The following is a 14,997-nucleotide window of genomic DNA, read 5'->3' on the forward strand; positions in this document are numbered from 1 at the left end:
GGCAAAACAAGTGTTACTCTTGCACCGGTGCACATAGGCATATGTTACGGGGACATACGGTATTCCTGGTAAAACATTATATAGTGCTTCACTTTTGGAACAATTTCCAAATAAATTCTTATGAGAACATTACTGCAGCATCTGCTCACACCTAGCGAAGGAAAATGTTCCCGTCTGCTTGTTGGCATAATGACAAAATGAAAATGATTTAAGTGAACCGTAACTATTAAAACGCAATAACCACTAAGTAATAAATGGAGACGTATTAAGAGACGTCTCATCTAGTGGCACAAGAATCTAAAACCACACAGCTTGCAAGACTTTCTTGAAAATGTTCATGGTCTCATACTTGCACCTCCATTTCAACTCCACCGCTTCCCTTGTACTCGTTGGCGGCAGGAGCCAGAGATTTGTCGGGGTTCAGTGGATATTGCTCAGGTTGCTTTGCCGAGTTCTGGGGCTTGTTTTCTGGACGACAAAGCTGTTTGATATTCTGTGAAGACATGTCGACAAGAAACAGTCACAAAAATACATAGGTCGCGTCAAGATAAACATACGCATTGAATCAGATGGAATTCCATATTTCGATACGGACGGCATTGAATTGGAATGCAATCTGGGATCCAACGTCAATGTGTTAAATCAAAACAAAGAGAAGCCAGAGGGCTCTTATCCCTGTACCCCCTTGGTGCTCTTGGGTTAAATATTCAACAGAAAAAGGTTGGAAAGAACTCCAAGATCCAGGAATTCTGTGGAATATTCTAGATGTAAACGTCTTCAACTCCTTGATGTTTTGAGCCCAATAAATGCAGGAATCTTAGATTTACGCAATGGGTCAGGAAAAGGCAGTCCGCACCATCCATTATCTGTACCGCTTCACCTCACAAGGGTCGTGGGGGGTGCTGGAGCCTATCCCACCTATCTTCGGGCAGTAGGTGGGGGACACCCTGAACTGGTTGCCAGCCAATTGCAGGGCACACATAGATGAACAACCATCCTCGCTCATGCTCATACCTAGAGGTAATTTAGAGTGTCCAATCAACCTGCCATGCATGTTTTTGGAATGTGGGAGGAAACTGGAGTACCCGGAGGAAATCCACGCAGGCACGGGGAGAACATGCAAACTCCACACAGGAAGCTGCAATCGAACCCACAACCTCTGCAGTGAGGCCTTTGTGCAAACCAGTCGTCTACCGTGCCGCCATCAGCCCGCAAAACTAAATTTTATGTAACGTTGATTATTTCTTACTCTTTAAGTGTACAACTGAAATAAAAAAATTAGAGCTGTTTTAATTATTTTTTTCCTTCCTTTATTTTCGTGACCGACAGCGCGTGGCGTAAATATGCGAAGAAAGGCGTGTTGGACTTGGTGTTGGTTATTTTGCCGACATGCACAAGCCGGCCTTTTCAGAGGTGAACCAGACCACGTTGGTGTCCTCTGTAAACTTAATAACACTATCGGAAGGATGAGTCGAGGTTTAGTCATATGTGCATTGAGAAGAGGAGGGGACTTAATACAGATCCTTGTGGAGAGCCGGTGTTGAGTGCGAGGGTTGCGGAGAGGTGGGGGCAAGTTTGTTAACAAGTCTTTTGTCCACTGGCAGATGGAGAAGAAAAATCCATGTTTTACTTTACTGTATTATTTTGATGGGCCTCTTATTCCTTTAACTACGTGAATACTTTTAGCACAATCTGACTAATGCAGGGAACAGTGGTGAATGTTGAGGAGTTTCAGATAAGAATAAATTATTGGTAGAACACAGAATGTTTTGTCAAGTCACTTACAAATTCCAAGGCAGCTCTCACCTGCAGCTTCTCACGTTTAAGTGTCATTAGCAAAGATCGGTGCCTTTGCCAGGCATGGTACTAAGTGTCTACCAGGTTTGGGTCTTTAATGCTACATTTACACAATGTTACTACCGGTTATAGCTGGATCGTTTGGCCAAAATGTAGCGGCGTTGGACTTTGGCCATTTTTTTTTCTTGCTATGCTTTCTCACAGTCTCTCACTGCATCCTTGACGCGCCATGTGGGGAAGTGGCAGCTGAGTCCCATAGGTGCAAATGTGTGCTACGGTTTGGCCATAGATCTGTGATGGAAAAGAGAATGTTCATTCCCGGCCTGTCACAAACTCATGTTTCTCACGTTCTGTCAAGGCTTTCTAAGAATGAAACAAAGACGCAGGTAGTTTTCGAGCACCTTTGAGCATATTCCAGATTTGTCATCAGAGCGGGGTGCACATGCATCCGCTAAATAAATGTTGAATAACTTGAGCTTTCTGCCAACAACTAATTAACTAATCCGTTTCTTTGACCAAAACATGCAAAAGAGCGCATTAATTTTCTCTCTCTCCCTCACTCACTCACTAAATCACCACTCTCACACACTATGTATGCCACAGCAGACATTGCACCGTACATTGCATACACGGCTTGGCTTTAGAAGAATTGTATGCAAGAGTGGCCACTTTTTGATCGTAGCAGACTGTATCGGAATGCAACACTCAGTATTGTTCTGAGCCCATATACTGTCACATACGCCACGTCGAGATGCATTATCTATCATAGCTATCATACATCCTAGCTAACTAGCGCTCTCCTGGACACGATCAACACACATAGTTTATTAAATAAGACAAAGCGTCCTATTTGCCTATTTATCCACTACTGACTGTTGTTTTTCAGACTGACATCATGATTCCCTTCCTAATCTTATTACCAGTAAGTTGACCAATTATCACCAGATCTGCTGTTCTTAAAATTACTTGAAATACAAATTGGGTTGTACGTGACACAATTACAATAACACAATATTAATACTACGAATACATCCTATTGAGCAGCCCACACTAAGGAGAATGATGAAAAGTAAGGATGGAAGCGCTTTATAAGAACAAGGACGGACGGGGGGCAATTATTTTTTATGAATAATGACGGAGGGATGATGACGGAAGGGTGCCCAGGTCTCAGACGGAAGATGGCAAAATAGGGAGCCCATTTCTACCAAAACACCAGCAAGCACATGGAGGAGAACATGCCAACTCCACGTCGGAAGGCCGGAGTTGAAATTCAAACCCCAAACCCCAGACAAGCATCTAATCTGCTCACTACCACTAGGGGGCATATATGCACGTTATCCTGTTGTCTTAAGCAGCATTATAGTCCTCAGTTCACTTCCACTTGCTAGGCAGCACTGTGAAAGCACTTTATTCATATGAACTTCTGGGTTTACCGGTACTCTTTATGGCTTTCCATTTTCAAAACTATTCTAAACATATAAATGCTACAGAGGGCGTCAACAACAGATGACACGTCAATACTTTATTATAAGTAATTATAGAATTTGCCTGCAGCTGAGAGTTGGCTCATAACCATGTTCCATGAAGTCCTGTCAGCACAGCACAACTTTGGCTCCCAGCATCTATACTGTCAGCTATGTCACGCAATTGATTATCAAATTCACAGATGATATTAACGTAAACAAAATTGGAGTTGAGAGGCGACGAGACACCACTTGTAGGTGGCTGGGAATTAAGTACTCAGTTTTTTTTAAATGCTGAAATAGAAAAAAAGTCATATTTTCCTTGCATCCGTAGCAGCAGCAACTTTTTAAAAGGTTTCCGGTGCTAGGAATTAGTGCAGGTTTGGGATGTCGAAAGGAATCAAGTGCATGAGGTTGAACTAACTCAATGGAATTTAGGGTGGGTTATTTTTCTAGTAACCCATTTGCGTTTTGGTGCTTTGTTTTGTTCCTGGCGCTGTGCAGCAGTGGGACCAGAGCAGTGCAGGTTCTTTGGTTTAGTTGTCAAGCTGGGCCACAAAAGGCCTGGTGGAGCTTTAATCATTCCTGTGTCACCAGTGGAGGTAGTGCCAAACCAGGGGAGTGTGGGGTCTTTTTTGGCCAGCCTGCATGTTGTCATGGCAACCGCCGCATGCTGCTCATCCCAGGCTAACATTGGCAGCGGCAGGATTGCCGACAGTCGGATGTATGTTATGACAACTCTGAGAAAAATGCTGTGGTCAATGTGTGTAGTGTGTTGTTGATATATACCCAGATGCTCTATGGCGTTCAATGTTTTTTTTTTAACTAGATGAATGGTCACCTTAACTCATTCATGGCCAGCCCAGGTAAAATGAATTTACTTTTTGACGTCTATATCCGTCAATGGCAGCGAATGAGTTAAAAATGTATACAGATCCAGATGACTTCATTTCATGCAACTAGTCATAACATTGTATTGTATTGTAAAAATTTCAGTGAGTTTCAGTGTAAAGAAGCATGCTGGTTCAGGCAGTGATTTCCAACAAGTGCGTCATGAGACATTATCTGGTGTGCCATGGAAAATTATGCAATTTAAAAATCACGTGAGTAAAACACATCCATGGAGAATACGCTCTTACAAAATCACCCCCCCCACCCTCACACTTATGTATAACACTGCTAGTATCCGAGTGAAACATGCCAATAAATTAAATGATGTTTTTAAGTCCAGGTTAATACAATAACTAATAACTTAATAACTAATAACTATGCTCTCTATACAGTAAGTATGTGCCTATAATTAAGGTGTCTCAAAGTATTTTCCAAATCATATTTTTTAAAATGTTGGACTTGCACTGTATGTATGTTTAGCAATTTAAGGAAACTTTTTTTTTTTTTTTTAATATTTTTTACTTTGCTTTTAAATCTACTACAAACTATATTTATAACGGCTTTTAAATATTGTACTTTTATTAACCACAGGTGGGCATTAGTCAATGCTTTAATCCGTCTGTGAGTTCTAGTCAGTGTTTCAGGTGTTTGAGTCAACCAAATGGCATCAGAAATGGACTTGCTGGTATATGTCACGCAAGTGCCGCGAACCTGACACACAGCCAAATTAAAAAATAGAACAACGGATACAAATAAGACATAAAACAGTGGTGTATACCTTCAAGAATTTCAACTGAATTGACCATTTAAAAGTCAAAGGGATTCCAAACACATACCTGCCACACTGTGCCTTTCATCTGAGTCACTTTAAAGAGGATCCACAGAGGCACCAGCAAAACGCAGAACAGTCCCAGGCACCAGCCCAAAGCGTAGGCCCAGGTTGGGTAGACGTAGGTTTTGTTGAATTTGAGAGGCTTGTACCTCACCAAGGAGAAGACAAAGGTACCCTAGCAAGTAACAAAACAAAACAGGAAAAATAACCTTAAGACATAATATAAAATATAAAAATATAAAAAAAACTGAATAAAAAAAAGAATTACAATAAAGGGATTTGTAATTCTAATTCTAATTCTAATGTGTGCTAGCAGTCGACACAATAGTCATGATTAGTCGGAACTCAGTAGAGGGCTGGAAATATGTTCCTGTAAATTTCTAGAAATTTATGTAGAAACCTTAAGGATGATAAGCAGAGGAAATGTGGAGACTTTTCATTGGAATCGATGATGGTGATAGTTGATGTGTTTAATACACATATCAAATAAGTACAGTAGGCTATACGTCAGTAGTCATGATTATACTGCAAGATGTTTTTTCTAGGTTGCTTTTATAGAGAAACTATGAAATTCCCATGAAAAGTTTCCAAATTTGTGGATTTTGCGACCACTGTGTGAGTGCACATTTATTAAAAGAGCTTTTGAAATCAGCATGTTTTGCACACCACAATAAAGGACAAAGATAAGCGCATAATTTGAAATTCTGCACACACTCCCAAGGGTCTGCGCTACTGCTAGGCCCTAAACCATAGATGTCAAACTCTGGCGTAATAATATTTGGCCCACGAGGCTATACCAAATGACTACTATACCATTTTACATTCTATATGATAATAGTAACATTCAAAATGATAATAGAAATTTTAAAAACTAAACTTTGTATTGCATTAATAAAACCACTCATAATAAAAATAAAAATTAAAAAAAATCTGCATTTATATGTTTTTTTTTTTTTTTTAAATTAAATCCTGCCCTGCGCCTTTGTTCAAGTTTTACTTTTCGGCCCACTGTGCATTTTGAGTTTGTCACCCCTGCCCTAAAAACTATTCAAATTGTATATTATTAATTTATAATGTGTCTCTGGGGAAAAAAAGTGTTGTTTTCCGCTAAGGACACAACTCTGTACTGGTATGGAGAAAACCTCGAACACCTTCTGACTACTGTGGAAAATTGAATAAATATCATATTTGAAAAAAAAACAACTGACAAATTACACTGTAGAATAATTTGGAAAAAAGAAATTCTGTTGAGTTACATTATTATGATATTAAAACAAAAAGTGGAATACTGATTGCAATCGTTTTTTTTCAAGCATGTCAAGTTTTTCTTTTCCACAGGTTACCAGATAAGCAAAATTCCACTGATTAGCTGGAGTAAGACTTGCCTGCTGATTACCACTGGACTCGTCGGCAGCTACAGGACATCTTTCTTGTGCAGTAACAATTGAGAAAGTGCAGTGAGAGGTGCGTGCAGCTCCCACTCCCCCGTTTTATAAAATCTGTGCATCACTGGCAACCATTAGAGGCCAGTCAAGTCACTGACAGGCACCATTTTGCCAACAGCAAATAAGTAGTGGAGTTGCCAAAACACAGATAATTTTCCTTTTCTTTTGTTTTTTTTACTTGGGCTTAAACACATAATTTTAATTATGGGTGAATTGTTCAGACATGGACTGTGAGAAAGGTCCATCCTGTTCGAGCCATATTTGTATCTACTACAAAGGCTTAGTTATGTAAATGATGACAGAAAACTTAGTTTTTCCTCAATGTTATCACTTAATTTAAGCAAAACATTTATAGTTTTTGGCACGAGACAAATTAAACACCAAGTCTAAATTTCCGTAGAAAAAGAGTGAATTAAAATGAATTTATTTTAGTAGTAGGGCTAATTGATGCAAATATATGTTGAAGTCACAAACAAATGTGAAACGTACTTTCAAAGCAGCAGAATTAATACAAGTACACACGAACCTAAATACTTTTCCACAGTACTCAGAAGCTGTTTGAAATCGTAAATAATTATTTTGGCCTGAGGGGTGCGAGTGACTTGAAAAAAATTTAAGACTTGAAGAAACATGAAGCAAATGTTTCTGAGGTGTTAATTTAATGTACAGTTATAAAAATTAATTGAATAGGTGTGAACTGCTCGCTGCGTCAAAAACAGAGTACGGTACTGAAAAAATAGATGGGAGGGAAGAGATAAGAAAATTGGCTTTGATTTGACGAAAAGAATCAAATCTTCACATTTTAAAATCTTGCCATCCTTAAATTAAAGTATCATTCACTTTCATTGAATTGAATTTGGATGGTTTAGGATTTGGAGATCTTTTACATGTTGTCGCATATATCGTATCATCGACTCCGATCCGAATGCCACTAAATCAAATGGTTACATTTAAAAGCCATGACATCGTTGGATCGGGAATTGTATCAAATGGTCGTGTGTGGAGAGCTGAACACCCCTGACAAAAGTGTATGAAGGAATATGAGGGATAAATGAATGTACGAGTGCATACATACACACACAAAAAAATGTGATGTTGTTTTCCGAACCCACTTGCTGGGTTGCTTTGGCTTCTCAACATATTGCCCATTTCTTGGTAGCTTGAACTTATCACAATGAGTAATAGTGTGACGTAATGTGCTGGGTTTGAATAACATGGCATTGGCTGGATCTCTGGAAATATCTCTGTTATGTGTTTATGCGTTCAATGTAACAGTGAATCACACGTTCAAACCAGTCGTTATCAAGTGTCTTGATCAGACACATTTACCATAGCCTTAAAAAAGGCAAGAACACAAAAAGACCATGAGATTGCTATTCTGAAGCGAATCAGAATAATGCAGATGCTGAGGTAAATTAAAAGAATGAATATTATACCGTACCAACTTACAGCGTTATTATTACAAATAAAAGCAGTTCTCGGTTTACGACAGTACCTACATGCAATTTTTCTAAGCAAGAAACACCAAAGGAAATCAAAATTGGAATAACTTGAGCTGAAATTTGGAAGCAGACATCTCCTTGTCATCACATGTTAACTTTTACGCTACCTTTTTAATTTGTCACAAATTAGAATTAGAATTAGAAATCCCTTTATTGTCATTGTACTCAAGAGTGCAACGAGATTAGAGAGCTCCCTTTTTCCAGTGCAATACAACAATAATACGGACAAATATATAAATCAGATAAATAAGAGAGTGCAATGGAAAATAATACTGAAGGGTTTTGTCTACATTATCAATATAAAACAGCTTTATTCACGGCTCGTTTGCAAAAATGCGTGCACATTCTAATTTCTTTTTTCCGTTCTGCAGGAAGGTTTGCTTAACATATGATCAGCTTTGTTCTCAAAATCACCGTAATAGTGTACTGTACCGTCATCCTTTTTTATTTGCCGTTGCGACGTCTCACAAAAGCGTGTAACGACGTGTTAAAAATAATTTTTGTATAACTTTTTAGTTTAGCAGCAAAGGCCATTGAAAAACAGGGGCGGAGCGGAGGCTTACCATCTGTATTGAATTAACTCTTGAGAGCCCGAAATGCATCATAGAGGTAGTGGCACTTCAGATGGTATATGAAAATAAAGGATTCCAGAGTCAAGTTTTAATTTTAATTCATCTCAATTTAAATAATAATCATAATAATGATTATAAATTGGCCCTAGATATGATTGTGAGTGTGAATGTTTGTTTGCCAGTGTGTGTCCTGCAATTTGATGGCAACCAGTTCAGGGTGTACCCCGCCTACTGCCCGAAGACAACTGGGATAGGCACCGGCACGCCCGCGACCTTCGTAAGGAGAAGCAGCTCAGATAATGGATGGATGGATAATAATAACAATACCCATTATTATAATGAGAATCTTTCTTATTAAACGCCAATGTAAATACATTTAATGCTAAACTATAAAGTTAAAACAACAGCGACAGCCTCTTTTTGTTCAGTTAAACGTGAGTAAATCGAAGGCGGTCGTAGAAACTAAAATATTATTTTTCCATCAACATTTTCTCTTATTTTTGTACCCCCCCCCTCCTTCTTGATGAACTATCAAACTACTGAATGCTAAAGCAAAGAAGTGACCAAAGTAAAATGTTGCTCAATTATCAAATTAAATGTTGACAAAATCTTCTGTGGATAAATGAATTTCTTGTAAGTGGGGAAGCTGCGCATTCTTACAATAACTTCACAATTCACCCTGAACATGGATTATCTGACACAGAATTTAAAGCAATGCCCAATTAACATGACGATAAACGTATATTGACGTTGCATTCAAATTATTTTGGGATTTGTCCAATAAAATTTAAAGTCGTAACAGCAAGTCACTTTAGTCAACGCTAAAAATGTGACTTCTTTGGTAAACATGTAAATCGTCGATGAAGTTGGTAGTTGGGGCGCAATGCAAAATCTCACAAAAAGCGCCAAATTGACTACCTGATAGATTAGGCGTGGGCAAACTACGGCCCAGGGGCCACAAGCGGCCCGTTAAATGTTTTAAACCGACCCGCCGAATTTGAAAAAAAATGAAATGAATAAAGCTTGTTAATGTTTTATTTTCTAAATATTGTGGTTTTTCAAAGACATACATATTGTCGTATTGCTTTTATTCACTTTCATTTAAAATTAAATATATATTTTTTTTCCCCGATGAGGAGAGGTTACCAAAAAAAAAAAATTTGCTCCTGGTCCGGCCCCTCTGTCAAATTTTAGAATCCATTGTGGCCCGCCAATCAAAAAGTTTGCCCACCCCTCTGATAGACTGCGTTGCGTTCAAATTCCAATTCAAGTGACCTCGGAACAGAACTCTGTCATAAACCGAGGACTCACATGTACATATGTACATCTTTCAAAATATAATTTTCTGGGATTAAAGATTGTCAATCCAACATCACACACACTCATGCTGGACATCACGTTAAAGGCATTTTTTTTTGTTGGTTAGCATTTACTGTATGTTTGAATTTTCAACAATTACCACAATGTACCAAAAAAGGTGTACAAGAGTCACATGAGTCTTACCCACTTACAGTCGACATGTATGAATTCTGATTTTCAGTGTTCTCTTTGTGCCCTTCATCCTAACCCACCTGGCACTGACACCAGCACCTTTCTCAAATTCCTCACATCACAAAGTTTAAATCCTTAATTTCTTCTCATGCACCTCTTCCTTGTTCCTCGTCTCATGTCATTTCAAGCATGTCATTTCAAGCTTGAGAGAAGAACAACAAGATGAAGCTTTGTGAGAAAACTCCAGACACATATATTACATGAATTGGATTTGTGAGCGTGTCGTTAAGGCTTGTTGCATACATGAATTCAATGTCATTGTCACAGAAATGACTCGCACCTTCCACACGATTTCACTCACCAGACAAACAGCAGGGGTAATGTAAAGCCAGCAAATCTTCATTAGTGGCCACGGACGATACCCTATCATTTCTTCAATGTTGTCATAGAGACGATCTGCACCTGTTTGTCAAATACTAAATGAGAAGACTCTTTTGACATGGAAATTGGTCGAATTGAGAAGACTTGACATAAATGTACACATACAGTATTTCAGGCTTTTTAAAATGCAATTTCATGTTCCGTCACAATGTGTCACTAAAGTGAGAGTTACTATCCGGCATTTGCATTTTTATGATTGTGATCTACAAAATCAGAGTACTCTTGACAGCAAAAATAATAAATAAATAAAATTACTCAAAAATGAACTCTGTTATCATGGTAAAAGCCAAATTTTGATACAGCTCTAGTATTGGATCTCATTATGTGTACTCATCTCTGCTGCAGATGAGTGCGTTTGTGTTGTTTTGCATCTAACAAAATATATTTCAGCTCCAAGCTTCAAACCCCTCTGAGTTTTTAGCAAATCCCTGTTAACAAAAGGATTGAACAGAGTGTGCATGCATGTCAAATAAAGAGCGCAAAGTCCTCCTTGGAATCTAATGGCCCCGCCGGCTTACACAAGCTTAACAAGGAGTGATGGGAAGAACAAAAGCGGACAAATATTTGGCAGAAGAAGTGACAGTGATACTTAGAAGCCCACGCCAAGTTGTCTAAGCCAAGATATATTAAAGGAATATGTGAACTGTAAAGACTCTTAATGCCCTCTTCCAGTCACGAGTTAACAATCCTTTTTTTTTAAGAATTATAATACAGTTATTTAAATATAACATATTTAAGTTATTATATTGAGGGTTAATAAACGTATAATATGATTAATTTGAGAATGTTAATCTTGTTCTTTTATATTTAATTTCATGTTTATTAAACAAAAATCATATCTCCAGATGGAAATGTATTTGATGAGATGCAATATTCAGTGTTTTCCAGCAGAGGGCAGCAGCTCCACTTAAGGTACTGCTAATCTAGGGCCTTCCTTTTCAATGTCGATTTTCTCCCTCGGGTCATAAGTATAAATAATATCGTAAAGGGCAGATGGAAAAAGGTTTGAACATGCAACTTAATCTGACAACAAATATTGATATGACTGTGCAGTTTCCTCCCAACAAAACAAGCCCCCCCACTCGCCACCAACCAATCACTGTCCTTAAATGAGGTCAACAAATCACGGGCCATCACGGAAGTAGAACAGGTTGGTGCTTTGTAAACCGTTAAGTTAACTATGGGCGCTGCCATGGTAACAGTTTCATCACATCAGAACAGCCCCTTTTTATGGAAATTAGAGCAAAAAAAGTTTCTCTCGTTGAGAAGCTCGCATCTACATTGTTTTGGCTCGACATGCTGGCTGCTAATTAAGAAGTTCATGGTATGTAACTCCCCCACCTCCCCCCCATGTGGGCAGCGCCCGCCCACCAGTTTCTCTGACTGGCTCGTCGTCAAAGCCCAGAACAGTACGCTCATACAAGCGGCTGTACTTTTCCTATCCAAACCGATCGGCTATGACCCCCTTTTTTTTTTATTTGTGCACACACAGTCTATGCCAAAAGAAACAGTTCACACCAATACTGCCTGTGTCTTGGATGAGAGGGCCATAGCAAACTTGCTTGGTATATTAATTCTCTTATACCAGGGGTTATCAAGGTTTTACACCAAGTACAAGCTTAAAAAAAAAAAAAAAAAAAGAAAAAAAAAAACATAGCTTTTGAGTACCACCAACATAATGACGTCTGGTAATAACGGAAATATGAAATGAAAAAGATATCGGCTACACATTTTCAGTCTAGCCGTTTCGACGTTAACAGGACTTGCCTTGTACATAAACTAATTATTATTTGAAGAACGTCTTTCTGGAAAAAAGTCCTTGACTCTTAAAATACATCGAGCCTTAGTTCTTGGTGTTTAATGCTTTCAATTTGTTATGAATCATAATCTGCTATATTGTGTTGGGATGCTGTGAGACTTTTGGGAAATCTTGGGCTTTTTATGAATTTCCACCCCAATCCTGTATTAACATAATGAACATGAAAACATATGATGACTGACAGCCACACGGACTTACCATATATCCATCCAATTGCTATGGACTGACACACTGAGAGGAGGAGAAGGTTGTTGCCACTACAGACGTAATGGTCGAAAAGCTGAAGAAAATACAAGCCCCCCTGGAAGAAGATAGTGTCGACTGATCATGACACAACATAGAGCACATTTGCAGTCATTAAACCAAATCAGTGGACTGCGGTAGCACCACTTGATAACTTAACTACGCTGAGCACAAAAACAACGCGATAAGGAAAGAGCTGTTCTCTCACCTCAGTGACGAGAAGAAGACCAAGGAAGAAGCAAACGGAGCAGAGACAAAGCAGCAGCAGCTCTCGCCGATAAGCCCTCCGGAAAACAGTCGGGAACATATCTGTCACCGAGGTCATCAGGCACTCCAAGCTCACAAACTACCAGAGGAAAGACACGTCAACACAAAGCAGAAATCCGCCACAAATTCCGCGGGCACCTTTTCAAATGACCTGTGTGTCAGCACCCAGCAGGATGACCATGATAAAGAAGCATATGGCCCACAGTTGCGGTAATGGCATCATTGCCACGGCCCTTGGATATGCTATAAAAGCCAGGCCAGGTCCTGCATCCAGACACACAACAGTCATTATTCAAAGAAGTCAACCCGAGCAAGGTCTCCATCACCGCAGCTCCATTTAACTCATTCAATACCATTGACGGATAAATACGTCAAAATCCTTTTTTTTTTTTTTACTGGGCTGGTCGTGAATGAGTTAAAGAGCTTGCCACATTGTCTGTCTTCATAAGATGATTCAAAAGTTCAGCATTTGCAACAGGTACATGCTGGCTATAAAGGAGAAATTTAAAGGTGGATTCTTACCAGAAGCAGCCACTTCAGATATTGGCAATCCTTGTTCGTAGGACATGAATCCCAAAACGGAAAATATAGCAAAACCTGCCACAAAGCTTGAGCCACCATTCACTAAACATAGAACAAATGTGTCCCTAAGGGGAAAACAAAGGAAAGAATTATTGGAGGGCAGAGTTGCTTGACAATTTGCATTTTTTATCCATCTATTTTTTTCTATCGGTTTTGTATCTATCTATCCATCCATCCATCCAAATCAGAGGCTGTATGTTGTAGTACAGATCTGTCACCACCAGACAGCAGACTCTATCCATTCTGTTAACTTGGGGGAAAAGCCAAGAATGAAAGTTCCTTGTTTAGAGCACTAAACTTCCATACATTTCATGCAGAGCGCAGCAAGTGCGGATCAAACCACAACGCCCTCAACAATTTTTTCATTGCAGAGTTGTGAAGGGAAAAGAAGCAATTTTTTATTTTTTTTTTACAATATCCAGAGCAGCTGGACTTTGAGGAGCATTGACCTTGAAAAGTCGCATCCGGTCTTTTTATAAACAACTCGGAACATAGACCTTCACATGCTTTGAGTAAAAATATCATTGAAGCAGAAAAGGCGAAACAGAAAGAAAATGGCGGCCCGAGACAAAAAACAAAATGGGGAAAGAGAACTTACTTGTAGCAGTTATTATTAAACTCGTTGTAACTGCCCAGAGCTGTCAAACTTCCCTGACAAATCCCAAAAGAGAACAGGACTTGTGCGCCTGCATCCATCCAAACCTGCGTGCATATGTCAGAAAATAAAATATTTGCTTTCCTTTGATTTAACAATTAAAAAATAATATGTGAATTTAACTATACAGGATTTAGCCTGTGCAGCTGATTGGGCATCCTGTGATGGTACTTTGTTGATTTAGGTATTTATTTATTTTGGCCTGGTGCTTTATTACTTACTTGAGGGTCCACCAACCTTGTCGGGTCAGGATAGAGGTAGAAAACTATGCCGTCCATGGCACCGGGTAAAGTGAGTCCACGAGCCAACAGAACAACCAACATTACATAAGGGAAAGTGGCTGTAAAGTAAACGACCTGTCGACAAGAGACACGTGAGCGTTAACACTCGTAAAATACGTTTGAATCACTATATCTAATAAAAAAGGATCAGGGCTAAACAGTGCTCAAGCAAACCGTTGCACAGTAATAATCTTTTTTTTTTTTTTTTTAATACAGAGCATAACTAAGCCACAGTTGATTACATCCCAATGTTTGAGGATTACCTCTCTGCCTTTACTGTTGTACCCTTTTTTTGTCCGCTTTCTGATCTGAATGTGATCACGTGGCTTCTTCTGAAACTCATGTGTGTGCATGTGTATACAAAAATAAAGAGTGTTACCTTTCCAGTGGATCTCACTCCTTTCCAAACACAGAAGTAGCACAGAATCCAAGCCAACAAGAGACACAAGGCCAGCTCCCACCTCAGGCTGCCAATCTTTTCTATCCCCGTGGATATACCCAGAACTCGTCTCCTTGAAACAAATACACCACAACACAGTCAAACACGCGACATGTCATGTTCTGCACCAAAGTCAAGACTTGCTGTCATTTCAGTTCAGAATTTTTTTTTAAACCGCTTCATTCTTCGGAAGTACTTCATTCTGGACTACAACATGAAAGTGTAGACCTTCAGTCAACAAAAGTGAAAAAACAAACACAAAAAACAAAAAAAGTGA

General features: G+C 39.1%; 1 protein-coding gene across 2 annotated transcripts in view; it reads right to left on the reverse strand.

The window, feature by feature from the left end:
- Window positions 1-14,997, reverse strand: part of LOC148327542 (sodium- and chloride-dependent GABA transporter 2-like) — a 28,885-nt gene continuing 13,888 nt past the window's right edge. For both annotated transcript variants that reach the window (XM_088307963.1, XM_088307962.1), the window contains 10 exons: window positions 14,661-14,793; window positions 14,222-14,356; window positions 13,944-14,047; window positions 13,286-13,410; window positions 12,915-13,027; window positions 12,705-12,842; window positions 12,452-12,554; window positions 10,355-10,455; window positions 4,988-5,158; window positions 1-493 (listed from right to left, as the gene is read on the reverse strand). In XM_088307963.1, coding sequence (XP_088164089.1) covers window positions 344-493; window positions 4,988-5,158; window positions 10,355-10,455; window positions 12,452-12,554; window positions 12,705-12,842; window positions 12,915-13,027; window positions 13,286-13,410; window positions 13,944-14,047; window positions 14,222-14,356; window positions 14,661-14,793 — 1,273 coding nt within the window. In that variant the 3' untranslated portion in view covers window positions 1-343. The remainder of the gene's footprint in view (window positions 494-4,987; window positions 5,159-10,354; window positions 10,456-12,451; window positions 12,555-12,704; window positions 12,843-12,914; window positions 13,028-13,285; window positions 13,411-13,943; window positions 14,048-14,221; window positions 14,357-14,660; window positions 14,794-14,997) is intronic.

This window comes from Idiotropiscis lumnitzeri, chromosome 11, assembly GCF_059441095.1.
Source record: "Idiotropiscis lumnitzeri isolate Australia: NSW breed Sydney's pygmy pipehorse chromosome 11, RoL_Ilum_1.0, whole genome shotgun sequence".
NCBI classification, from domain to species: domain Eukaryota; kingdom Metazoa; phylum Chordata; class Actinopteri; order Syngnathiformes; family Syngnathidae; genus Idiotropiscis; species Idiotropiscis lumnitzeri.